Source organism: Peromyscus eremicus, chromosome 8b, assembly GCF_949786415.1.
Source record: "Peromyscus eremicus chromosome 8b, PerEre_H2_v1, whole genome shotgun sequence".
NCBI lineage: Eukaryota > Metazoa > Chordata > Mammalia > Rodentia > Cricetidae > Peromyscus > Peromyscus eremicus.
The window spans coordinates 48,229,770-48,257,727 of record NC_081424.1 but is presented as its reverse complement, the minus strand read 5'-3'; the positions used below and the strand labels follow the sequence as shown (position 1 = coordinate 48,257,727).

The 27,958-nt window shown below is 46.3% G+C and overlaps 1 protein-coding gene across 1 annotated transcript in view; it reads right to left on the bottom strand.

The window, feature by feature from the left end:
- Positions 1-7,060: 7,060 nt before the first annotated feature.
- Positions 7,061-27,958, bottom strand: part of Mthfd1l (methylenetetrahydrofolate dehydrogenase (NADP+ dependent) 1 like) — a 189,338-nt gene continuing 168,440 nt past the window's right edge. The window contains exons 27-28 of the mRNA XM_059272782.1: positions 12,794-12,914; positions 7,061-7,506 (exon numbers count right to left, since the gene is read on the bottom strand). Of these exons, the coding sequence (XP_059128765.1) occupies positions 12,825-12,914 (90 nt within the window). The 3' untranslated portion in view covers positions 7,061-7,506; positions 12,794-12,824. The remainder of the gene's footprint in view (positions 7,507-12,793; positions 12,915-27,958) is intronic.

Below are 27,958 nucleotides of genomic sequence, written 5' to 3'. Positions count from 1 at the left end.
GTACCTCAGTAGACCCAGTCTGGCACTGGAAGCCAGGAAAGTGCCTGGAGAGCCAGTGGTCCCTATTCCTCGGTGAAAGCTTGGAAACCCTGATTCTTTATCAGGGAAGGAATCAGCAGCAGCAGCAGACACAAATCAACACCGTGGTGGGAGGGATGGCTGCCTGAGCAAGCAAAGATTAAAGACAGTATTTCAAAAGGGAGTTTATCTGGGTTGCTACCAGAAGGTGCAACCCACAACCAGGGTCGTTCCCCCCACCCCCACCCCCACAACCCACCCACCCCCATCAGTTAAGACAATTGGGACAATTCTTCAGGTGAGGCTTCCTACTCAAGGGATTCTAATTTGTAGCAAACTGACATTAAAACCAACCATAACACCCCGCTGAGCCATCTTACTGGCCTTATATTTTTAGATTTATAACACATACAAAAATTGATTGTGAAACTCTATTAAAACTTCACCTTAATTAGACTGAATCAAATTGATTATAACCCAGTGGTTAGTGCTTTACAAAATTTTAAAAGGATTTTTGTCTTTCAGTACTGGGGATGGAGCCTGTACCTGGTAGAGACTGTGAGGCAGTTACAGCCTGCTTCCGTGGGTGGGCACAGACTGGGGGCCCTGTGAGCTTGTTGTGTAGCTGGTCCTGCTATGATATTTTTACACCCCCCCTTTGTTTACTATGTAACCCTGGTAACACACTGCGTAGCATACCCAGGCTTCACACTCCCAGCAATCTGCTTGCCTCAGCCTCCTGAGTGCTGGGATGATGTCTATGTCACCACACTTGGCTTCCATGTTTTAATAGTTAAGCCTACAAGTCATTTATCCACAGGTGGCTTCTTCCACTCAGCTTCCCAAGCCTCACTGGAAGCTGCTGGGTTGGTCCTGGGCCAAGTGCCTTAAGGGACTTTCATCTCTTTGAACACAGGTTTACCTCAACCTGCATCCAGGCTGAAGTGCTCAGTGGGGTTGAGCATGGCTCAGGAGTCAGAGAGACTATGTTGAGTCCCAGAAGTGTCCCTTGTGGGGTCTTGGGCATGTCCTTGTACCTGTCCAAGCCTCACTTTCTTTAACTATAAAATGGGACAAATGAGCCTTGTATTTATTTCCTTAAATAATAACCACAAAACATCTGGAACGGGTCTTGGCAGATGGTTATCTTTCAGTGTTAACTATTATTAAAAGTCATTAAGGAAATAGCTGCCCATGCACATGACTCGCTTCCTACTTCCTGTTAGTGTCCACAGGCTCTCCATGCAGGCTTCTCCTGGGGTGTAGTCTCTGGGCATCTGTGGAATTGGGCATCTGTTTCAGTAAGGGACAGCTGCCCAAGGCTTTGCTACTACTTCAGAATCTTTAAAGGCTCAGCCTTTTGTAGCTGGAAGTTTTCTCTGGTCCTGCCTGGCCCCATGGTCCCACGGCCGCTTATAAAATAATCATTCAGAGGCTTCATATTCTTTACAGACTGTATGGCCTATGGCAGGCTTCTTGCTAGCTAGCTCTTTCATCTTAAATTAACCCATTTCTATTAATTCATGCTTTGCCATATGGCTGTGGCGTTACCGGTCTGCTGGCATCTTGCTGTTCCTTGGGTGGCAGCTGGTGTTTCTTTTTGCCTCTGCCTTTCTTCTCTTCTCTCTGTCTTGGATTTCCTGCCTGCCTCTAAGCTGCTTTGCCATAGGCCAAAACAGCTTTATTTATTAACCAACGGGAGCAACACATATTCACAGCACACAGAAAGACATCCCACATCAGCCTTTCATATTTGATTGGCCCTTTTGGATGGATCAATAACGCCAGCTAGTCTTGGACTTTGATTTTCAGGTTGTCTGCTGGTTTTGCTGGGTTATAATGGGGTTTCTTCTTGTTGGTTAGTTTCGTGTGTTGAGTGGGAACACACTATGGTGGGCAAAGGTCCTGGGTGAGGCTGGTGATTTGGAGGGCCACGGTATTCTTTTACCCTTAAAGCTTGTGTAATAAATGGCTGCTATGAGCTCTCTTTCTTCCTTCACCCCATCTTTCTTTCTTTCTTTCTTTCTTTCTCTCTTTCTTTCTCTCTTTCTTTCTTTCTTTCTTTCTTTCTTTCTTTCTTTCTTTCTTTCTTTCTCTCTTTCTTTCTGACAGGGTCTTGCTATGTAGCTCAGTTTGGCCTTGGCCTTTCCATTCTCTTTTTTCTTTTTCTTATTTTGTTTTTTTTTTGAGACAGGGTTTCTTTTTGTAGCCTTGGCTGTTCTGGAATTAGAACCAGGCTGGCCTAGAACTCAGAGAATTGCCTGCCTCTGCCTCCGGAGTGCAGGGACTAAAGGAGTGCACCACCACCACCCTGCTCCTAATTTTACTTTTAATCAAACATCATACGTATTTATAGTATACAGTATGACTCTCCATTTTGACATACAATGACCAGATTAGGCAAATCTAGGCCCTTAGACGATTGGTTTTGTTGTTGGGCATGTAGCTTAGTGGTACAGTACTTGCCTAGCACATATGAAGCCCTGGGTTCAATCACCAATTCTGTAAACCTAGAAAGCAAAACAGGAAAACAAGTCACACGCTCCATCCTTTGGGTTCGGAATATTCACAGTGCTCTGTACTGTGAATCTGAAACACGAAGCCGATGTGCGCCAGCTATAGGGCAGAGCCAGACCCGGGGCGGCCATTCCTCCTGAGAACCTCTGTACTGCTCTGTAGTCATTGTGGCCAATCCAGGCTGGGCAGCTGAGATGTCTCCTACAGCGTGCACTTGCTTTCTGTCAAGAGGCCCTGTCTGTCACTTCTGCCTCTCAGAGTTCAGAATTGTCAGAAACCAGAACCCTCTGCCAGCTGCTCTCTTCCTGCACACACTTGGCTCCGGGGCCTGCGCCTACACCCCCTTGCTCTGACTGTGGGTCCCTCTCTCCAGCAGACCACTTCCACCCGCTGCTGCTTCCAGCTCGGTCCCAGCTCAGCACTCCCTCCATGGCCGGCCTCCCGTCATCCTTGGCTCCCGGCCTCCCTAATTATTTAGTACTTAAGTGGGTTTTTCTGTCCATCTGTAGTTTGCTGCGGATGATTCCTTTCCTGTCACTTCTGTTTATACATATTTACAGTTACTTCAATTATCTGTTCGAAGGATGAGCTAGGTAGCATGAATAATTGAAAAATAATTTCTTTTCGGCTTTGGAATAATCTCTGCACTCACATTTTGAGGTTGGAGGGTACTTGATATTCTGGGAATTCAAATTTTGAGGTCCTAAAGGCACCATCTGACACTCGGCAGGAGGGGTAGTTATGTAGAATGCCGTTCCCCTGGTCCCTGTAAACTCCTCTGGCTCCGAACTCCATGCTGAAATTGGAAAGCATTTGTCTAGTTGGCTTGTCCTGAACCCAGGAGAGCCTGCATGTTCTCTCACCGAGTCTGTCTCTGCTCTTTGTCTGGTACACATTGTCTCTATCAGGGCGGGAGGCTCATCAGGAGGCTGGCTTAGAGGAGAATTATCAGGACTCATGCAATTACCGAGGAAGAAAAATTCCTTAATTGTAAGACTTTGCCAAACACACATTCATTAAATGGCTCTGCTCTGAAGCATACTGGCAAATAGAATCAGTCTGATGGTTTTGAGAAATTGCCTCTTCGCCGTCTTTATAGCAAAGCACGTAAGCAGCATGATGTATGACTGAAGTTATTAACTGGCTTTGAACTCTTGGGGTCCTTTTGCATAAACACAGATGCCCACACAGGGCTGCATAAGCACATGACATTCATGTGGATCTGCTGGGCAGAGGTCTGCAGTTCTGACCGCGACATGAGAAATATTTAAGTTGAGCTGATTTGTTACATAAACACCGTAGCCTCAGGGAAGGGCACAGCATCGCATTGCTCTCCTCAGAGCTGGACTGTCCCAAAACACAGAGATGGGCGCGGGCCATTTCTGGAACCAACCTGCCTTTGGTCTCATCTTAATCATGAGATGAATCTGAACATTTGGCTCTTTAAAGCCGTTCAAGAGGCCTAGCTAGATGGTTTTGGGAAGCCTAACCACAGAGCGTGATTTTTATGAATGTGAACTCAAAGCCTGGAGAGAACCCCCTGGCTGGTAGGTGCAAAGCTTTGCCTACAGATCCAGCCTCTGTTTGACCAGCTCCTGATACCCCTATTCCCCTTCATGGCTTCTAGAGCCATTTCTGGGGAACCCTTCCTCAGCTCTTTTTTTTTTTTTAATCCTCCAAGCTGTGTTGATGTCTTGTCTGAGGGGGTACTCTGCTCTTGGTGGCTTGTTAGACAAGGTTCAGGGAAGGGAGCGCCAGATGACCTCATCTCTCCATTGCTGTCAAGTGAACCTTCTTAAGAGGTCACATAAATAAACTCGGAGCTGGCTGTGGCCGGCCTAGGAAGGCAGGGACAGGAGAATCACACGTCACAGGCCAGCCTGGTCTACATAGTGAATTCACATCTACACAGGGAGACCCTATGCCAAAAACATGGGGAAGAATTGAACTTGGGGGGCTTGAGAGCCAGAGGAAGAAAGGCAGTGGGGGGGACGACAGCTGAATGGCTTGGCTCTGAGGGGGAGGGAGGGAGGGATTGACAGGGCTGGACGAGGGACATTTGTCAGAGGGGTGGCACTGGGCCAGAGATTGCTGCCATCAATGATCATTCAGCCTTTCAAGGAGTATTTATTTAGACCTCCTGTGTGTTTAGCATTGTGCTGGCTCAGTGATGATACAAAAGTGGAGGTCAGGTTAATTCTTAATCTTTAGTTTGGAGAATAATCATCTAGTAAATGTGTTAAAATACAGATCCTAAGGAGCAACCCCAGAATCAGATGGATTACAAAAAAACAAAAACAAAACAAAACAAAAAACCAAAAAGCAAAAAATAAGAGGAAAGCATCACTTTTTTTTTTTGAGACAATATCATGTAGCCCAGGCTAGCCTCAAACTTGCAATGTAACTAAAGGTGACCTTCCTATTTCTACCTCCTGAGAGCTGGTTTTGTGTGGTGCTGAGGATGGAGCCAGGGCTTCCTGCATGGTTGGCAGGCATGCTACTAGCCAAGCTACGTCCCCAGCAAAAGTTTCACTTTTAGCAAGGATCTCAGGTATTCTAATGAAGATAATCTTAAGACCAGCTTTTCTAAAACAACAATTGTAAAGCTTGTGTATAAGCAAAAATTAGCTCAAATGCTTCAAGGGAAGGGTCTACTGTTAATTGCCCAGAGAGATGATCTGTGTTTACTTAACACCACATACGGGGCAAATTTAGCTTGAATGTACGGGCCTGATAATTAGAGCTGCGTCATGGAGCAGACCACTAGAGTACCCGTAGCCTTGGGCCCAGCAAAGCAATGCTAGATTTGGAAGCTGCACCCTGGACCTGGGGAGCTGCCTACCTAGGGCTTACATAGCATAGAGGAAGGAGGACGTGAGGACCTAGCTCACAATGCTGAGATCAGGAGGATAATGTAGCTAAGCATTTGATTTTGTGTTCATTTTGAAGGCTCAACTGTGGTCTTGTTTCCACGAGTGACATCTTTTCTGTATCCTTTTCTTTCTTCTGTTTCAGGAAGCAAGTCCCCAACTGAGTCGTTAAGGAAGGCTCAGCCACTGTCATCACGAATGTCCCCTTGGAAAAAAATCATCTCTGTGTCTGTTTTACACGAATGTCCTCTATTCAGAACACAGAGTGCCCACAAACAGGTGACAAGAGGTGGGGAATCTGGCCCTTCAGGAACAGGGACAGTTTAGATCACTCTGATTCTTCTGCAGTATCCCATGATGGTGGCCCAGGCCTGTGGACATTAACCTGCTTTTAGGAAACTGATGAGTTACAGACATTGTGCTTAGCTCTTGAATGAGACTCCGATCTGTTTTCCTACATAGAAGATTGGATTAGTAACCTCTTGTGACTATATTCCTGACAAAGGGACCTAATGAAAAAGGGGATTTATACTTGGCTTATGCTTTAAAAGCGTATGTATATTTGAACATATGATGAGGGGACTCCTTTTAAAGCAGCCCACAGTCAGCTACTGCTCTCGGAGTGCGTTCCATGGAGAACCTACCACCACATAGGTTTAAGTACCGAGGAGACAGGTGTGAATGTGGAGAGGTGGACTTCCCAAGAAAGAGCAGAGACCGGGAAGGGCACCTTCGAATCGTTGGCAAAATTACACTTGGGAGAGGCACTCTGAGTGGGCTTTCCAAACAGTGTTTTGGAACAAGCTAAATTGTGCATAAAGACACATTGTAGGCCAAGCAGGGTCACTGGAGTGGGCACCGTAAGGGCATACTGGAAGGATCCTGTGCCTTGGGTGATTTAGGATATTTATGGTGACAGTTTTACTTATATTGCTTAGAAGCACAATGACATATTGTCTGTTTCTGAATCCTCGGTTTTGTTTAGAGTTTTACATAATTTTATATTATTGCAAGGTGGAAAAAGGGACAAAGAAGGGTCAAAAAGTAGGGAATAGGGAATAGAAAGTTCTCCCTTTGCACTCAGTTGGGCCAAAGGAAAAACATTTGCCGATCACCTGACCTTTAAGAGGCACTCTCCTAGCCCTGTGGGCCCAGAGAGTTGAATGGCCATTGAGATTCGTTCATGGTGGAAGAAATTTGTAAGCTTGTATTAGGTAAGTGACTTCCCTGGGACCTGAAAGTCACTGTGCATAGATAGCGCACCTTCTTCCAAGGGACCTGCTGACCTTCCATAGTCAGAGGCGCTTAGCTGCCCAGACATTTCTCTCTGTGTGATTGTTTTCTTGTCATTCATTGTGCCAAACGTACCTGCAATTTCCTCCACAAATCTCCCAGGTGACATCCCACAAGATCCCCGGGGACAGTGACATCCGGAGAGTGGTTTTTTTTTTTTTTTTTTTTTTTTTGGTTTTTTGAGACAGGGTTTCTCTGTGTAGCTTTGCGCCTTTCCTGGAACTCACTTGGTAGCCCAGGCTGGCCTTGAACTCACAGAGATCCGCCTGGCTCTGCCTCCTGAGTGCTGGGATTAAAGGCGTGTGCCACCACCGCCCGGCTTGGAGAGCGGTTTTATTCCTCACTGAACACAACTAGTTGGGTGGTTTTCTAGAAACATGTTTATTTTCAGTTCAAAGACAAAAATAAAGAGACGGCTTAGCAGTAGAGGCTGTGAAAGCCAAGGAGGCCTGGCATCCCATCCCAACACAGGGGGAAAGGAGAATTAAAAAAAAAAGACAAAAGAGGAAACTCCAGAGAGGAGAACCTCAGCTTTTAGTTCACACTCTTGTAATCCCCCAGTCCCCGTAAAATAAACACTCCAAAGTCTAAGCAGCAGAAATGGTGTGAACTCTATAGGAACCGAGAGGATCTCTGCTTCTTCCAGTGGTGGCGAAGGTCCTTCTGCTGAACGTGGCTTGGCTGGGAACGGAATTCATCTCGCAGGAGGAAGCAGTCTTTGGCCTGTCTCACGATTTCTCCAGCATTGCATAACAAGCGGATTTCAAAATTCACTTTCTTCTCCAACTGCAGCAAAGAGGCTAAGAGCCTGAAAAATAGGGGAGAAAAACCTCTCAGAGCCAAATCGCCTCGTCCTCCGGTGTCCAAACTCTTACTTGTGCCATAGTTTTAAAGAAAACCCAAGAGCGGAGAAATGGCTCCATTCATAAGCCAAGGCTGGGACTCCTGGGTGGGATGTTTCCTGTGTGAGAAATGAGAACCAGGGCAGGGACAGGCGGATCCCTGGAGCTCCCTGACCAGCCAGCCTTGGTGTGCTCCAGCCCAGTAGGAGACTGTCAAAACTGCTCTAGCGCCTGCAGAATGAGACCCAGAGTTGTCTTCTAGCCTCCACACATGTGCATGTATATTTGCACATATAAGTGTACCCCTAATAAACATGAACCCCACACATATACACAGGGAGAATCAGATGTAGCGTCCCATAACCATGAGTTAGTGCTGTACCACAAGGTGACCCCTGAACTTCCCAAGACATTCCAGAATTTCCAGGACTTGCAGATTTTGGATCTGTATAATATGAAGGATCCTGGGACTGTTACAGGCTTCAGATTAATAATCTGGTTGTCTTGGATTTCTGTTCCTGTTTAATACAGATAGCAAGTTCTGAAAATGCACTTGGGAGAAGAGAGGAATGAATGGACCCTGGACTTTTCAACAATTTGTTGCCCTCTCTCAAAAAATGTTACGATTTTTGGCAGGTCTTGAATTCCCTAACATTTAAAAAATTTATTCATTTATTTTTGATAGGGTTTTATCTAACCCAGGCTGGCCTTGAAGTTGGTATGTAGTCTAGGCCTACCTCCCAGTCTTCCGGCCTCCACCTCTCAAGCTGTGGGATTACAGACATGGACCACATGCCCAGCTCTTTGCAGTCTTTTAGAAAGAGAAAGTGACCAGACTACATTGGAAAAACAAAACCAAGCAAAACATCTAAGTCCCAGAAGAAAACATGTTCCCACTCCAGGAAAAATGTAAATGCCAGTATGCAGCCTTTCATCTGAGTTTATACACGGAGGGATTTATTTGTGGGCCAAAAGAGTTCATTCTGTTGAAATCGGCTAGATTTGCCTCCCACAGATAACTGAGCAGTCTGGAGACAGGGGAGATGTCTGGGCAGTTTAAAGACTGAAGACAGTGATGGAGAGGAAGACAGAACTTCAAATACCCCCCAACATCAGAGTCTAAGTCAGGGGAGTAAACAGAAACCAGAAACACAGCAAGTATAACAAACACGAATGAAAAGAAAACATGTCACATTAAGAGGGCTGTCTAGAAAAGGCCCTGGCTCTTTATTCAAAGACACAGCAGCCTCACTGTAGTGGTCAGTGAGTCCTGGGGAGGGACGGCATTGCTGGGCCTGGCTTACCATGGAGGGGTGGGGAGGCCCTGAGTGTGCTAAGAATTTCCTGGTTGCTGAGGCGAGAAATGGAAAACCGGTTTTGTGTACAGAGAAGAGTCTGTGTTCCACATTTTTTTTTCTTTTTTTCTTTTTGTGAGACCTGGGATCAATGTGTAGCCCAAGCCTGAACTTGCAACCTTCCTGCTTTCCCAGGATTTGGATTACAGGCATGTACCACAACATTTGACGTGTAAGGAAAGCTGAAGGGCTGGCAAAAACATGCAAAGTCTAACTGAAGAGGTGGGGGCCAACAGCTGAGGTGGAAATGTAAAAATGAATTATTTATTATTCTAAAGGGAGGAACATCTTGGAAGTTTACCCACGGGGAACATAGTGTAGTAGATGAATATATGAAATACTCCCTGCTCCCTGATGCTGGAGATGGACTCTGGGGCCTTGCTCATGCTAGGCAAGTATTCTACCATTGATCTACATCCTTAGTTCAAAATATATATGAAATACTCTATTTCAGTAAGTGTATTGTGCCCCCAAAGTTCCCTTTAAGGGGAATTAAGAGGGTCACAGTTGGTACTTAAGCTAGATAAGGAGGACTTAGTCGTAACAGTTATTAGATGCCAGAAAGGATTGAATATCCAGGGCTGCTATTATCCTTGCCTGGAAGAGAGGAAAGAATAAGTGTATGTTTACTGCAGTGGTGGAGCAAAAGATAAAATTTCGTAACTGAAATCATGGGGCTGAGATGCTACCCCAGGGTCCCCTTTGATGTAGGAGTTGGGGTTGCGCAGGTCTGTCCATAGAAAGGCAAGTATGCGGCCACCTGACTCTAGAGTAGCTTCTGGTCAGTAAGCCTCTTGGAAACTTTTTGCCCTCAATTAGGGAAGAAATGAGCTGGGGTGGTATTCTTTCTTTAGGTGCAACTCTAGAAAAGAAACTTCTGGCAAAATACTAGAGTTTACAGTGGGACTAGAGTGGATCCCAGTGGGTACTAAAAATTGTTCAGCAGAGCCAGGCGGTGGTGGTGAATGCCTTTAATCCCAGCACTCGGGAGGCAGAGCTAGGCGGATCTCTGTGAGTTCGAGGCCAGCCTGGTCTACAGAGCAAGATCAAGGACAGGCACCAAAAGTACACAGAGAATCCTGTCTCAAAAAACCAAAACCAAACCAAACCAAACCAAACCAAACCAAACCAAAAAACTGTACAGCAGATTGGAGGGAGGGTACTTGGGTTTTTCAGGAAGTCTGCTAGACTTTATTGTGTGGAGCATTTGTAGGTGTAGAAATATGATAAAGGCTGAGAATGAGAACCCAGAAGATGAGAGAGGAGCACAACACCCTATCCCCTGTAACACAAACACCTCGAAGCACAAGATGGATTTCACGAGGCCCCAACTTATTTGAAAGATTTCTATTTAGTGACGTCCAGAAGAATGAGTCACACCTCACGCAAACAATAGCAGAAGAATTACAGGGAAGTCTTGCGACAAAAGGGGTTGAGCTCAAGTCCTGGAGACTCCTTGGAGCTCACGTTCACATCCAGACTCATGATGTTTCCTGGAGGGAAAGAGAGGGAGGCAGGAAAGGCGAGAAGGGAGCGGAAGGACAGTCATCAGCTCCCCTTCTTCCCTAGTGGGGCACAGGTGCAAGCCCCACACCGTATTCCTTGAAGGATGGTGACCGCGCTGCAGCTGAAGGTGTAAACGATCTGTGGCGATAAAGTATGACGACAAAGTGTATTCGAGATGCTGGAGCCTTGTCCAGGAGGAAACGTCTTTTATTTATACATTTCAAGGGCTAACAGACTTCTGGGTATTGACAGAAATGGTCCTGGACTGCCACGATGGAGAGGCACGGGAAACAGGAAAAATGTTTACAGGAGCAGCACACAGGAGCCGCGGAGAGGGAACGGTTATTTGTAAAGAGCTTTTATCTGGGGACACCAGATCCCTTGTCAATTGTTCCAGCAGGGTCAAATGATGGGTTTTGAACTACTGCCCAGCCAGCCTAGAAGGGTATTTAGTCATTTCACAAGACAACAGCCTTGGATAGATGAGAAGCAATGCCATTCAGGCAGAGGGTGAGGCAAGAGACAGTCCCACGGTGCTGCCGTCCTATTACACCGAATTTCGATAAACTTCGAGCTTTGAGTTGAATATCCAAGTACTTATTTTTGGTTATTTTATAAACACCCCAAATGTATTCACCGGCTGATAGCATCTTTTGGAATGGGCCTAAGCTCATGTAGGGGAATGGGGTGTGAGGGCTGCATCACACTGTGAGCTGGCTAATCTGGCTTGGAGCTTGGCTTCTGTCGCCATTAGCTGGGCAGTGTGTTGACCTCTCTGGGTCTGTGTGGTCACAGCCTTGACACGTAATACCTCACTGGCTGAATCTCTCCGTGCTAGCTGATTGGTATGGCAAAAGGACACATGCTCGCTGTAATGACTAGAGTGCTAGGCAGCGGGGATGCAGACTACCCTTAGACACCACCTCTCCATGTCCACACACAGAGGACCGATCTTCCTGAAGCCTCTAAGGTTTACTAGGACAACACCTGCTGTAGGTGCTCGAACCCTGAGTGCAAGGTGCTGAGCACAGTACCTGGCATGTCAGAAGATCATTACCCAGACCCCTGTTCCATCTTAATTATATATTTTAAGATTCAGTGTATGTGTGTGTGTCCCCATCCCAGTCCATCCATAAGAGGGTAGCAGATCTCCCTAGAGCTAGGGTTACAAGTAGTTGTGAACCCCTCTTAATATAGGTACTTGGACCCAAACTTGGGTTCTCTGCAAGAGCAGCGAGTGCTCTTAAGTGTTGAGCCATCCCTCTGGCTCCCTATGTGTTAGTTTTAGATGGGGTCTTGTTCAGCCCAGGGTGACCACTATGTAGTCAAGACAACCCTGAAACCCTGATCCTCCTGCCTCTACCTCCAGAGTGCTGGGATTAACAGCTTGAGCTGAAGGGATGCTTACCAGGGTACACATAGGTTGTCACAAATGTATTTAGGTATACGCATTGGTACAGACAAGGGCACATCCTTGGCATGACCTCAGTCTTAATGGCACCTGTGACAGGGACTCCATGACTGTCTTTGGAAGCAGGGCCTTTGGAGAGTAATCAAGTTAAGATGATGTCTTTATCTGAGCCTAAATCGAATTGCCTAGGGATCTTAGTGGAAGAGGACAAAGTGCTAGGTATGGTGGTGGATACTTATAAGCCTAGCACTTGAGTGGGTGAAGCAGGAGGATCATGAGTTCAAGGCCAGCCTGGGCTAGTTAGTGAGTTCTCATCTCAAAAAACCAAAAATAACCCAAAATCTGAAGACCACCAACAATGTCACACGCACACACAAACTGAAAAAGAAAAAGGAGAAAAAGAGAAGACCCCAGAAGGGCAGAAGCACAGAGGGAGAAGGAAGAGAAAACTGAAGAGGGAGAGATGGTGGGGACAATGATACATGGTGGTGGATACTCCATGGCCTCCCTCAGAGGGAGCAGGACACCCACTCAACGGATACCCTGACCCTGAACTTCCAGTCTGTAGGACAGCAGGACACAGCTCTGTTCTAACCCACACGTCCATGGCACTTTGTTACGGCAGCCCTGGGAAATAAACCCAAGGCTTCTTTAACACAACTGTAACTCTGTACCGAGATGTGTGGTAGTAAGGTAGGAAGCTAGTCTTAAATCACTGACACTAGCCTTTGTCACGACAAGAAGCACTCCAATTAAGTCCATAACGGGAGAATGTACGATCTAACGTCTACTGGACTCAAGTCCAGGTACCCTGGGGGGCATGTCAACTTTGGGAAGGGGACCCAAGTCACAGGCAGCTGTTAGGTATAAACTTGGAGCGACCCAGGAAACAACTGACTTATTTGATCACACTTAAACACGAGGAAAACAACACAAGAAAGCATGTGAGTTGATAACAAGACCCAAATCACAGCTGCCCACCTGGCTCAGGTCCTGAGCAAGCGTCGTTCCATCAGAACAAGCCTTTAACTTGCTCTGTTTCTGTGTCAAGGTCTATATCGTAAAAGCAGGGCCGAGTGGGCAGTCCTGGCATCGTGCTCATCTGGAAGAGAAGACAAAACATCGCTCGTGAGCGAAGTACACAGAATGATTAATCACGGCACAGTTCACTTGAAGACAGAAACCAACCACATGGTTCATGACAGCCCCATATCGCATTAGGTTATGGACACAGGCACCCTGTTGGTTTGCCCCCCCCCTCCCCCCATTCACTCTGCACATTCACTCTGCAAGGAAACTGACCAAATACAGAAAGCACAGGTCACCTCCCTGGAAATGTAGCCCATTCACCCTGCCCGGTGGTCCCCATAGGACACAGTAACCACCAGTGACTTCCAAAGCTTCTCTTCTTAGTCAGATTTGCATACAGAATCCGAGACCAGCCTCTCTGGCTGGGGTTGGCATTGCCTCCTCACCAAGCACAACGAAGAAGCAAAAATCCTGTGGGTGCAGTGCAGACCCCCTCCCTCTAGATACCTGGCATCTGGCTTCCCTTCCAACATGAACTCCTTTGTTGAGTGATGATTTGCTCTGGGTATAGAGCTGAGTGTGTTACCCATTTTTTTCCCTCTTAGTAACCTCCACAAAAGGCATCTCTACTATTTCCATGGCACATGGGGAAGGGTAGTGAGATCCAGAGAGGGGAAGTTACATGTCCAAGGTTGCATGGGTAATAGGCACCACACAACCTTTGGACTTTGCTTTCGATGTTACACATTTCCGTATCACTGCCTTGGAATGACACTGTGTATTTTACAGATGACAGACAGCTTTATTCAGCTTCTAGCACCTTGCTTTCTCCTCACTTGATTCATTTTGGCGGGGTGGGGGTGAGGAGTCCTGTGGCCTGTTTGTTTTTTTTTCCCCAAATAGGGTCTGACATAGCTCAGGGTGACCTTGAACTTCTGACCTTCCTGTGACTTATCTCCCAAGTCCTCAGATCACAGGCAGGGGCCACCATGTCTGGCAAGATGAGAGGATATTAATTTACAAAGGTAAGTGCTCGTAGGCATGGCTAGCTCGGGGCAGAGCCTGGCTCTTCACTGCTTTGCTGAGCGGAGACCTTTAGCACTGTCACCTTGTCCCCTTCCACAGAAGGCCCTGGTGTACCAAGAGAGCAGGCAGGTAACTCGCTAACACACAGTTCCCAGGATGAGAGGATTTGGGATTTCCTGCCAGGCTGTAACAGGCACAAGTCTTCCAACTGCATCCATCCATGCACCCATGCACCCATGCATGCATGCACCCATGCATGCATGCACCCATGCATGCATCCATCCATCCATCCATCCATCCAGCAGAGGTGAGATCTGGTTTCAGGCTCTACAGAGGCCATCTAGCCTGTCCCTGTCCCCAGCATTCTTCCATCCATCCATCCACCCATCCACCCATCCACCCATCCATCCATCCACCCACCCATCCATCCATCCATCCATCCATCCATCCATCCATCCATCCATCCATGCATGCATCTGGCAGAGGTGACATCTGGTTTCTGGCTCTTCAGAGGCCATCTAGCCTGTCCCGCTCCCCAGCACTCTTCCATCCATCCATCCATCCATCCATCCATCCATCCATCCATCCATCCATGCATCCGGCAGAGGTGAGATCTGCTTTACGACTCTTCAGAGGCCATCTAGCCTGTCCCTGTCCCCAGCACTCTTCATCACTGTTTCCATGCAGTGATGGGTTGCACTCACTGTCCTGCTTCCGCCCATCCCTCCTCAGTTCTTTGCAGACAACCACATAAGGTGGAATATAGTTCTCACCCCCTGTTCCCCTCTCTCACCCCTAGCCCTGTTTAGGGACTCTTCTCACTCAGTTAGGGGCAGCAGCGCCCTAGGAGCCTGGCGGAAATGCTGGGTGGGTGCCTGGGACCACAGCAAGTCCCCAGGGGACACAGTTACATACCATGACTTGGAAACTGTGTCTCACATGGTGCCCACAGTCCCTCTTTGTTTCCTATCAGCTCATAAGAGTTTAACACCTCAGTGCTATCTCCTGTTTATCTGCTGCCCAGGTGGGGAGCCAACCCCCGCCCCCTCCCCAACCTCACTGACCACTCCCTGCTCTGCTGGCCCTGGAGTGTGGCGGTGGGGAGGCTGAGGCAGAGCAAGGAGAAGGCACAACAGTGTGGTGCTGGCTGGTCCGGGACACCGTTGCTACCTACATAGGACTGTAGCAGAGGTGTCTCACGGGCCCCCATTTGTCACACACAAGTGGGCAATCCCATTCTGGATCTCAGACAGTGAACTGAGTGTAAGCTCTGGCATCTGACTTAGTGGCTGGGGGCCTGCTGTACTATAAATCTTACCTTCTTAAAAGGCAGGCAGGCTCCTAGCATGGAGTCGATGTTGCTCTGGTTACTACTGTGTTCCTCTACCGACAGAAGGAGGCCATGGAAAGAAAGCCATGCTTACTGTTTGTGCTGGGACAGCAAGCATGTTTCATTCACATATGTCTGCAGGTGTCTGGGCCGCAATGCACAAGGGGTTCCAATAGTAACTCCTCTGTAAAGCACACTCTGAACTCACACCTGAGGCACTCCATGGCATTTGCAGAAGGTGTCTCTATGGTCTGGGTGGGCTCCAGATTCGGAGTCGACACTCGGCTAGCTGAAGAAAGGATGGGGCATGTTGGCCACAGCGACACTGCTCTGTCTCTGGGTCAAAGGCATCACTTGCATGGAGGTACCCACGAAGACTCGATGGCAGTTTTTCCTGAGGCTGCCACTCTACTGACAAACAGCGGGCAAAGCTTAGAGTCACTCGAGGTGACGAAACTTGAGAAAACCTTTTAGAGGAAGTGCATTCGGGGCCACGTGACAAAGCTACCAATCACGGAGTCTAACGTAAATGGGGAGAACCTCTCGTCACCTCCTGCTTGTTAACGTGGTACTTCTATAAATGGGAACATTGTCCTCCCCACAGGTACTTTCAGATGATGGAGGACCAAGACCCTCAAAGGCAGAATGTCAGCCTGTGGGTCCTAGAGTCAGAGGTATGGGTGGCCACGTGTCTTCTGGTCATTCCAATTCTATCACAATGTTGGGACAAAAAAACTAGCCAAGATGTTAAGCGACAGGAAGTGAGAGCTGTCTGTCTTTCCCTTTCCGCCTATTTCACTGAAGTGAGAGAGACAGGGGTGGAATGGCGAGATTCCCACATTCCTTTCCAGCGAGCAGTAATCACTTCTGAGAACTGAGACTACTTATTTGGGATAAGGGACAGCAGACAAGAAACCACAGGGTCTGGAGAGTGAGAGACTCCCAGACCTGTGAATAAACAGCCGCATTCTCTCTTCCCTGCTGAGGAAGCACAATATGGAGGCGATCTGTTACCCAGACCGTGCACCCTCACACCACAGCCTCCACCCGTCACAAGCTGCCCCCAGAGTGCAGCTCCCAGACCAGACTCCAGAAAGCACCACAAAAGAAAGAAAGAAAAATGAGAAGCCCCTGGGAATTGACCTCTGGCCACAGGCTCGGGGTCAGTGGGGCTCTGTGCTAACTGTGTGCTCCCGCTTAAAATAACCAAGGAGACACTAAATCTACGTTTTTGTCATGTCACATTAATGGGCTCTTGTGCAAAGGCTGAAAAAAGCTTTCTGTCTTCGTGACCCTGATTTTAACGACAGCTAATCTCCCAAATCTTTCCTGACCACGAGAAACCACACTTTCTATCAACAATGTTTAGAAATGTACGTTAGGGCTGACGGGATGGATCGGTGGGGCTCACCGCTAAGTCTAAGGAGCTGGGTAACTCACAGCTGTCTAGACCTCCAGTTCTAGGGGATCCGATGCCCTCTTCTGGCCTCCATGAGCACCGAGCATGTATGTGGTGCATAATCATACATGTAGACAAAATGTATACATAAAGTTAATGTCTGTTTAAGACTGGTGTTAACAGCCAGTCATGGTGATGGATACCTTTAATCCCAGCACTTGGGAGGCAGAGGTAGGCAGGTCTCTGTGAGTTTGTGGACAGCCTGGTCTACAGAGTGAGCTCTAGGACAACCAGGACCACCTTTACAAAGATCATCTTTAGAAATAAGACATAGCATGGAGTCATAATACCTTCTGACTGTGAAACATGAACATTTGTATGGATAGAATAACTACCCAGATCTTCCCTGCTACTCAAATGTGGATTATTGCTACCCATTTGAAGTCTGCAAACAGCTCTTATTTGCATGACCTCACTGAAGAATTACCTACATATTCAGCGAAAATTATCTGGGCTGGGGATGGGACTCAGTGGCAGAGTGCTGACCTAGCATACTTCAGGCCCCGGGTTTGATCCTCTCGCCTCCCCCAATCACGCATGCACACAAAATCTTTGGGAAGCCGAAGGAATTATAGTTATAGCTGGAATGTCGCCTTGCTAACTAAGTCTAGAGCAGTGGTTCTCAACCTGTGGGTCACGACCCCTTTGGGGGTGCCGTATCAGATATCCTGCATATCAGATATTTATATTACAATTCATAATAGTAACAAAATTGCAGTTAGAAAGTAGCAATGAAATAATCTTATGGTGTGGGGGTCACCACAACATGAGGAACTGTATTAAAGGGTCGCAGCATTAGGAAGGTTGAGAATCACTGTTCTAGAGGGCTAGCAAAACTCAAGGAAGAGAGTTCTAAGACAAGGCCTTAGCTAGCTAACTGGTCCTTCATGGCTCCCATGCTCTGTTCTATTCATTCTATTCCCTGAGAGATACACAGAGGTCACTAGTACATAGGTGTGGAGCCATTTACGTGTGGCTCTTCAGATGTCCCCTGGGTCACTACAGAGAGCCTTTTCGTCTTGGCCCAGGTCACCCTCACCATCGTTCCTGACTCCTCAGCAGCCCTGAGTTGTTGGAAGCTGACAGTCTTTCCTCCATCCCTGTACAGATGCAGAGGTAGACGCAGGGATGCTCAGGGCAGTTGTGCCATGCTCTTGGTACCGACCGGGAGGATCTGCAAGGACCTCCGTTCTAGGTGGGTCAGCAGTCTGCGAGGGGTGGGCAACTGTGGGAACCAGCTCAGGACTTCTGCTTCACAGAGAGAGCCATGGCCCGTGGGCAGCTAGCTCACTGAGTCTTCATCAGTCATGGGTAAGAACAGTGTGACAGTGTCTACACTATGGACTCCGTTTTGAAATGAAAATGAGAGAAAGTAAGAAGAGACTCCAGTCAGGCAACCAGGACCCAGTATTCACTGTGTTGTTTTATCATTACCTGTGAAATAAGCAATGAGCAGCCAGGGAGAGCCCAGCAGGTGGAAAGGCATCCGCCTTGCTGCGATGGCCTGATGGCCTGCGTTTTATCCCTGGACGTGTAAAGGTAGGAGAGACATGGCTTCTTCAGGTTGTGCTCTGACCTTCATGTGTGTGCCATGACGTGTGTGGTCCCTCCTCTCTCTCTCTCTCTCTCTCTCTCTCTCTCTCTCTCTCTCTCTCTCTCTCTCCTTCCCCTCCTTCCTCCACCCCTCTCTCACACAGACACACTCTCACTTACACACACACACATACACATATACACACACAAATAACAATAAATTAAATAGAAAAAAGTAAGACTGTTACTTATGGCAAGACAGAAACAGGAAATGGAAAAGGAAATCTGATCTAGGACTGTATTTCTTTTACAGAGACAAACAGGTTTGAGAGATTTCCCTAATTTTTCGTGCATTACTGGTTATCTTAAAGTCACTCTGAGCAGAGGGCGTAGCTCAACTCCATACTCCTCCTCCTGCCCCTCCCAACCCCGACAGAGTTTCCGCTGTACAGCCCTGGCTGTTCTGGAACTCACTCTGTAGACCAGGCTGACCTTGAACTCACAGAGATCTGCCTGTCTCTGCCTCCTGAGTGCTGGGATTAAAGGCGTGTGCCACCACCTCCCAGCTCCAACTCCATACCTTTCTAGTTTCTAATCATCACAGTCAAGTCCAAGCTAATCCTCGAGAGCCAAGATGCAAAATATTCAAGCCAACGAGGGCAGCTCTCATCAACCCAGAGCCCTACAGAAACATTAACTATAAATCGGAGTGAAGCATGATCCTAAACTGAGCTCCAGTGTTGACATGGAGACTGTTGCATGCAGGACCAGCAGAGCTGCATAGATCAAAAACGCCTCTGTCCACCTCTCCAAACTTGGTGGGTCTCTCCTGCCATTGGGCACCGTACCCATCCACCAGCCATTTGATCTGCAGGTGGCACACCCTGAGACTGTCTGTGAGCTCCCGTGAAACAAACGGATTTAATAAGAGGTTCCTGCGGAGTGGAGCTCCTCCCCCGAACATTAACAGAGATCTTGGTCACTGAATGACCGTCCTGTGAGGGGAGGGAGGAGAAGGAGCTGGAAGGAAGGGTGGGGTGATGGGCACTGTTTCCGCTAGGAAGTTTACTGTTTCTCCCTCCTGCTGAGTTGAACTCAGGGCCTCACACATGCCAGGCAGGCACTGTACCAGGGAGCCACAGCTGACCAGTTTAACGTTTCTTTCTTTCATCCTTGTCCTTCCTCTAGACTGCTGCAAAGCTCTCCCTTGGAGGTTAAAAGCTGCAAAGCAGGTAAACTTAACAGGAGGGCAGAGAGAGGTCCTATGCTCTTGGAATCTTCCTGGATGCTGTTCATGGAGCTGGGGGTGGGGTTTATGTGGAATCCTGGTGGAGAGGAGGAGAAGGGGGAGGGGTCGGAGGCCTTAGACCATGTCTACCAACTGGAAGCCTGGCTAGCCAACGGTTGATGGATCAGGGGACCACCTACAGTCCATCTTACCTGGGAAAGAGGATGGAGGTCTGCACTGCTCTGGAGCCTTCATTTTAGGACACTATTCTGAGTCTAGAGCTGACTCTCTCTCTCTTCTATCCACCCCCCCATCCACCCATCCACCCATCCACCCATCCACCCACTCACCCACCCACCCACCCATCCACCCATCCACCCACCCATCCATGTATCTTTAATAGACAGGATCTTACTGTCTAGCCCTGGCTAGCTTTGAGCTCACAATCTTCCTGCCTCAGCCTCCTCAGTACAGAAATACAGCCGTGTGTGTGTGTGTGTGTGTGTGTGTGTGTGTGTGTGTGTGTGTATATATTTTATCACATCCAGCCCTTCTATGCCACAGGGTGAATGCCAACATATTTTCCTCCCTATCCTGGGCTGAAAAACATCTCAGTGTGTTACTTGCATAAACAGAACATTGCTACCTATTTTAAGGGCACATAAGGGATAAAGTGGGGGATGCTACTGCTTGGGGATGTGCTGTCTCTACTATGTATGTATGTATGTATGTATGTATGTATGTATGTATGTATGTATGTATGCATATATGCAGTGTGCCATGGCACACATGTGGAGGGCAGAGAACAACTTGCAGGGATCAATTCTCTCCTTCCATTACATGGGTTTTGGGCACCAAACTTGGGTCATCAGGCTTGGTGGCAAGAGCCTTTACCCATGATACTATCTGTCCCAATCCTCTCAACTTTAACTGGCTTCCTTGATACCCACAATACTGCTGGGGACAGCAATATGAGACCACCTTTCCTGGGGTGGATGCCAGAGGGAGATGACAGGGAAAACGGAGGACCAACTCTATTTAACTCAGCCACAAATTGTGACTCCCGTTTTTTGCTCACATATGCAACATTTTTAAAAATAAAGAGAAGGGCTAGGAGTGTAGTTGACTGGCACAGCTCATATTTATGCATGAAGACCAGGGTTCCATCCTTAGCACTAAGCAGGGAGAAGAGAAGAAACAGTAAGGAAACAAGATGATCAATCCTTTTTCTTTCAAATTTAATTTTTGCCAAAATGATTCATGTATTTGGCTTAAAAGCCCACATCGCTCCCAAAGGCTTATTATAAAAAAATTATGTGCTGCCTACCCCAAGAGCACTGCTGTTCCCAAGAGGAAGACACCATTAGCTCTTCTTGGCTGTTCCTTTCTGGGATGGTTTGAATAAAAATGGCCCCATAGGGATCATAGGGAGTGGCATTACTTGAAAGGATTAGGACATAGCGGTCTTGATGGAGTAGGTATGGCCTTGTTGGAGGAAGTGTGTCAGTGGGGTTGGACTTTGAGGTTTCAGAAGCTCAAGCCAGGCCCAGTGGCTCACTCTCTCTTCCTGCTACCCGCTGATCCAGATGTAGAACTCTTGGCTCCTTCTCCAGCCCCATGTCAGCCAGCGTGTTGCTGAGTTTCCCACCACTGTGATAATGGACTAAATCTCTGAAGCTGTAAACCAGCCGTAAGCAAATTTTTGTAAGAGTTGCCATGGTCATGGTGTCTCTTCACAGCAACAGAAACCCTAAGATACCGTCCTCTTCCTCCATTTACACAGCCTTGCAGATTCAGGTTTTGTCTATGAGCATTCTAATGTAGATATGGAGGATTGATTGCTCTATATTCCCCATGTCTGGCCTCTTGTGTCTCTAACTACAGAACTACCTTAGCTCAGGCTGGATTAGGATTATGTAAACATGCACAGCAAGGCCATCTCTATATATGACGTTTTCTGAGAGGACTAAGGTCTGCCTGCCCAACACTGTTCTGTGTGTATACTATGCGCCCTGCAGAGATGTCCACTTCAGCTTTCTTCCTCACCACCTTACTTTCTGAAACAGGGTCTCTCACCACACCTGCAGCGTGATGATCGGCTTAGCCTGGCTGGCCAGGGATCAACTCCTCGTCTCTCTGCTTCCTCAGTGCTTGGATTCAGCTCTTGCTCTGCTTTAATGTTTAGTGCCGGGGAGCTAAATTCAGGTCTCACTGAGTCATCGCTCCAGGCCTCTAACTCATCTCTTAATGCATTCAAGAAAAAGATTAATTTTCTATGGTGCCAGCCTTCTGGCACCATTGTCCTAGAGGGTTATTAAAACAAACCCCATAGTGGACTCTTCCTGTTCCATAATCAATAGAACCTTTCTGCTGTCTGGGTTTCCATTTCCTTGACCCAGACTGTACTGGACACACCCGTGATGACCTCAGTCGACCCCAGTCTTTACTCATCGGTGAAACAGCTCCTCTAGCAGCAAACTGAAGGCCACGAGGCTTACATTAATGATTAGTACACTGATAGATAGCTTGGCTGGGCACAGAGATATAGGTAAGTATTTTGTTCTGAGTGTGAAGACAATGCTGTCCTGTAGTCCAGCCTCCTCATCGCTGTTGAGAGGTCCATGTTACTAGGACTCTGGATCCATTGTGCACAAATGATTTTTCATTTTCCTATAATTAATAGTTTTAGGATTCTCTCCGAGCAGTGTGATAAGGTAGACTGGGGTTAGTCTATGAATTCATCTTGGTGACCCCTTTGATTAGAAACACTTACAATTCTGGGGAGGATTATTTCTTTCGTAATTTTACCACTTCCCTTCTGGTTTCAACTGCCTGTTTGGAATTTTAATTATTTGAATGTTAAGTTTCCTAGATTGTTCCTCACCAATAATGGAATTTTTGTAGCAAGGTCATGCACCGTATGTAGCTTAGGCTGACCTTGAGCAGAGAGTAACCCTCCTTCCTAAGCCTCCTGAGTGCTTCCTGTAATTTGTTTGCAAACCCAACTGCATTATTCCCAGTTTTATTGGGCAAACTTGACTTGTAATAAACTGCATACATCCGAATATAAAGCTAAGGTACACCACTGTCTAAACAAACTGTTATGGGCCTGACGATTCAGTTCAGTGGTAGAGTACTTGCTTAGCATGTACAAGACCTTAGGTTTGAGTCCCAGTACACAAAACAAAACAAAACAGCTGCACTGAATACTCATACACAGGTCTTAACACAGGCATATACCTTATTTGTTTTTTAAGTAAATATTACGGATGAAATGGTCACATGGTAGGTATATATTCAAGTTCTATTTTGCTTTGCCTTGTTTTCAATGCTGGGGACTGAACCCAGAGTCTCATACAGGTCAAGCAATAACAATACCTCTGAGTGACATGCCACCCCTCATCTACTTGCTTAATTTAAAAAAAAAAAAAAAAAGAGCTTACCAACCGTCTTCCAGGTCGCTTATACTACTACAAATTCCTATCAGCAGAGTCTGGGAGTCCCAGTTTCCACATCCTCACCAGCACTTGGTGTGATGAATCTTTTTAAACTTTAGACATTCTTGCTGACTGGTGGATCTCTGTGAGATCAAGGCCAGCTAGGAGGTATAATATCAAGTTCTACAAAGAGAGACCTTGTTATAAAAAAAAAAATTTTTTTTTTAGATATTCTCATAGCTATGTAGTAGAATCCACTGTGGTTATGATTTGTATTTCTTTAACTACTACTAATAGTGAATATTTTAATGTGGAAAACCCAGGGTTGAAGGGAGCATGGGGAGACACTGAAGACTGACACCATGTGGCAGGGTTTGAGTCCCTGGGCATGGGTGAAGATGCAGCTCCAGTTGCTGTGGAGATGCCAGGACCAGTCACTGACCACCAAGGACAGTGGAGGTGTAGAGTAGAGTTGGCCAAACTTATTAGATAAACCATGCATGCTGCAGACAGCAGAGCCAGAAAAGTGGAGCTGCCCAGGACCTTTGGAGCCCAGGAGACCTTGAATGAGTCCCACATGTTGGACAGAGAGCTACAAGTTTGGAACTACACTATTGGATTTTGGTTTTACATAACTGATTATTTTTATGCCCTGGTTTTTCTTGTTTGGAGTAAGAAGATGTTTAGTTTGTTTTTCATTTTACATGGATCCTTATTAAAGAGGTTTTAGATACTTTAAAGATATGCCAAACTTTTAAAGTGGTTGAATTTTTAAAAGACTGTGGGCATTCAAAGTTATACTATGTTTTATATTGTAATATTTACATGCTATCTTGAGGATAAACAAGAAAGGAAAAAGTATGGCTTAAAAGTGATTTTTGTGTGTGTGTCAAGTTAACAAGGGGTGGACTTATGACAGCTAATCTTGGTTGTCAACTTGACACAAATGAGGAGTCACCTAAGGGAAGGAAGCCTCAACTGAAGAATTTCCCAGATTGGATTAGTCTGTGGCCACATCTGAGAGGCATTTTCTTAATTGATTATTGATGCAGGATGGTCCAACCCCCTTTAGGAGGTACCGTTCCTAGGCAGGTTGGCCTGGGATGTGTAAGAAGGACAGCTGGCCAGGTGGTGGTGGCACACACCTTTAATTCCCAGCACTCGGGAGGCAGAGGCAGGTGGATGTCTGTGAGTTCAAGGCCAGTCTGGTCTGTAAAGCGAGTTCCAGAAAAGGCTTCAAAAGCTACACAGAGAAAGCTTGCTGTGAACAACAATAACAATAACAAAGCCAAAACCAAAACAAAGAAAAAAAGAGAGCTGAGCAAAGCAGAGGGACTGAGTTGGTAAGCAGTGTTCCTCCACAGTCTTTGCCTCAGTTCTTGCCTTGTCTTCTCTCAATGACTGACTGTGACCTGGAGACAGAAGCTGACATAAGCCCTTTGTTGCCCAAGTTGCTTAAAAGCACCACCAGGGAGTGGAAAGATGGCTCACTGGCTACATGTACCCGCTGCTCTTTCAGAAAACCAAAGTTAAGATTCCCAATAGGACACAGTGGCCCACAGCCATATGTAACTCCAGTTCCAGCGGATCCTACACCTTCTTCTAGCCTCCTCAGGCACCAGGCACAAAAGTGGTACACAAGAGATACATGCAGGCAAAATACCATATACATAAAAATGAAATAAAATGAAAGGTTGAAAAGCTCTATTGTTGGGGGTGGTGGGTCTGGCAGGCCTGGCCTACAGAGCCTGGTCTTTACAGAGAAATCCTGTCTCCAAAAACAACAGACAAGAGCACCATCAATAGGAAATCAGACAACCATTAAAAAAAAAAAAAATTATCTCTGCATTGAGTTTTAGACGTCCCTTTAATTCCAGAGTGTACATTCTTATGGGGCAGATGACTGGTAAGTCCACGCTCTCACTGGAGCTTACTTGATTTCCAAATACTTGGAGATTCCCCAGATGTCTTTCAGTCTTGACTTCTCATTTAATTCCATTTCGGTTACTGAACAAACTTGGTGTGATCTGAACCCTTCAAAATTTATTGAGACCAGTTTTGTGGCCCAGAACACAGCCAATCTTGGCAAATGTTCTCTGTACATTTGCAAAGAATTTGTGCTCTGCTCCTGATGGGTGGAGTGTTCTAGAAATGCCAATTAGGTCAAGTGCAATTATAGTATTATTCTAGCCTTATACATCTTCATTGCTTTGAGTCTATTTGTTCCGAGAGGGGTTTAAACAGTTCTGACTCTGCTTATGGATTTGCCTGTTTTTTCTCAAGGCTCCCCTCCCCTTCACGTATGTTGAACATTTTATTTTATCTACAAACACAAGATTATTATGTCAATTGATGAAACTGCTACTTTAATTCAAAAAAAATATTTTTGTATTGTGTGTCTGATTTGTGTACATGGATGGCGTGTGAATGTGTGTGTGTGTGTGTGTGTGTGTGTGTGTGTGTGTGTGTGTGTTTGTGTGTGTGCATGTAACACCTCAGGGGTTGGTGCTCACCTTCCACCTTCCTTGAGACACGTTGCTGGTCACCACTGTGTGAGACAGGACAGCTGGCCCACAAGCCTCTGGAGAGTCTCCACTTTCCAGTGCTCACTGTCGGAGCATTGAGATTAGAGGCATGCACTGTGTCCAGCTTTAAATGAGTTTTGGGGATTTGAACTAAGACCCTCACACTTGTGAGGTCAATGCTTCATCCACTAATCCATCTCCCTCAGCCTCTCCTTCTAAGTTGAAGACCCACTGAAGTCTCCTTTCACTACTTTGCTGCCCTGGAGTTCTACAGCTCTGTCTACTTTTTGGTTAGTATTAATGTTTCCCCATCACCCTTTTTTAGATTTAACCCACATGAGCCTCTCCTCACTGGCCGTTTCTTTCTCCATGGTTTCAGTTACCCACAGCAAACATAGCTAGAAATTACAGTGTAATATGGTGAGATCTGTTGAGAGAGTCCACATTTGTGTAACTTCAAATAGTTTTTTATATGTTCGCGTGTTTTACTTCAATGTACGTTTGTGCATCACATCTGTGCCTGGTGCCCGTGGGGTCCAGAAGAGAGCATCAGGTTCCCTAGAACTAGAGTCAGAGACAGTTGAGAGCCACCACAGGGTGGTAGGAATTGAACCTGGGTCCCCTGCAAGAGCAGCCAGTGCTCTGAACTGCTGTTATTAATGTCTTTGTCTATTAGTTCTAACATTTGTAAAATTAATGGGTTAATTTTGATTGGCTTTCTTCGTTATATGACATGTTCCTATTTCTTTTTAGACTTTGTAATTTTGGATTGGATGTTGGGCATTTTATTTTGTTGTGTGTTCATTGTTTTTATGTCTGTTCATTGGCAAGTTAAATCGTGTGTGTGTGTGTGTGTGTGTGTGTGTGTGTGTGTGTGTGTGTGTGAGTGTGTGTGTATGTGTGTGTCAGCCAGAGGACAAACTGTGGGAGTTGGTCCTCTCCTTCTACCATATGGGTCCCAAGGGTTAAATTCAGGCTGTGAGGCTCGTCTGTAGGCTACTTTCCCGGAGAAGCCATCTCACGGGCCCAGATATACAGCCTTCTATTCTGTTCCGGGACAGTCAAGTTATTTTAGTTACTCCAGCACAGGTTGGCCTTTTCGGGTTTTGCTTTTAATCTCTGTTAGGGAGAACTCGAGTTGTGTTTAGTCTGGGATTAATTTTATCCTAGCACTAAGGCAAGACTTTTTCATATTTTGACAGTTCCGTCCTTTTTCTGCCTTTATATGTGATTCCTTTAACTCTTCTGGGTGATCCCTCGCCCAGGTAGTTTTTCCATTCGTGTGCTGATCACACTGTCTTGAATGTTCCAGGAAGGTCCTCCGAGAACGGCAGTTTTCCTCTCGGATGCTAGCTGCTTTCTTTCCCTGGAGAAACACCCTCTCTATGTCTTCAGTGAGGGGACGAGCTGACCTTCCATTCTCTGGGCTTCCTCTCCTTACACACTAGCCTGGAACCTTTTTCTAGACAATAGCCAGGACCGTTAGCTCTGGGGCCCTCCTTGCTGGTGTCCTACTTCTTGGGGTTCTATCCCAGCTGACACCCAGCGTCTTGAGTATCATTTTTCATAACTTCTTTCAGCTTTCCAGTTGTTTCAAGGAGAGGCTCAATTCAAACCTGTAACTCCATCTTCCCCAGCATGCCATGTACCCTGAAGAGTGTTATTTCTCATTAAGCGAGATAATATTGTCTTACAAATATGCGTGTAAATTTTGTAAGTTCACAGAGCCTTTCAAGTTAACTATAATTCCACCCACTAATTAGAGAGCAATGTTATAAGAAACATGATATACTGGGGAATTAGATTTTAAGATAAGGATCCCAAGAACAAAATTACATTAATAAGCTTCGCTATGCAACACCCAACTAACACATAAAACAAACACAAGAAAAGCAATCTTCTCCCATAAAATGTTTATAATACTTAGAACAGGGCACAAGAGAGTCTGCTCGTAAAATGTAGTTTAATACAATATGTATGCTTTAAGAAAACAAAACTTAGGGTCAGGTGTGGTAGCATGCACCTTTAATCCCAGCACTCAGGAAGCAGAGGCAAGTGGATCTTAGTGAGTTCAAGGTCAGCCTGGTCTGTATATAGATCCTGTCTCAAAAAACAAAATGAAACAAAACCTCTAAAAACAATTTGTAGGATGAACAGGCAATAAGGTTACACACATTTTCTATCTGGGTAATACACTGAATAATAACAGTTAATACACATACTACTACTAATAAGATTCTTCAGTGCCTATAATTTTCTGCATTTCTCTCTCTCTCCCTCCCTTCCTCCCTCCCTTCCGTCCTTCCTCCTTTGTCCTTTTTGGTTTTTTGAGACAGGGTTTCTCTGGCTGACCTGGAACTTTTTTGGTAGACCAGGTTGGCCTTGAACTCACAGAGATCCACCTGCCTCTGCCTCCGAGTGCTGGGATTTAAGGCATGCGCCACCACCGCCGAGCGATTTTCTGCATTTCTTAAACAAGACGCATGTCCTCTTAACTTTGAGGTTTTTTTTCTTTCTTTCTTTTTTAACAGGTTGGCTCTTTCATTGCTTTGCCACTGACACAAGAACTATCAAGATCA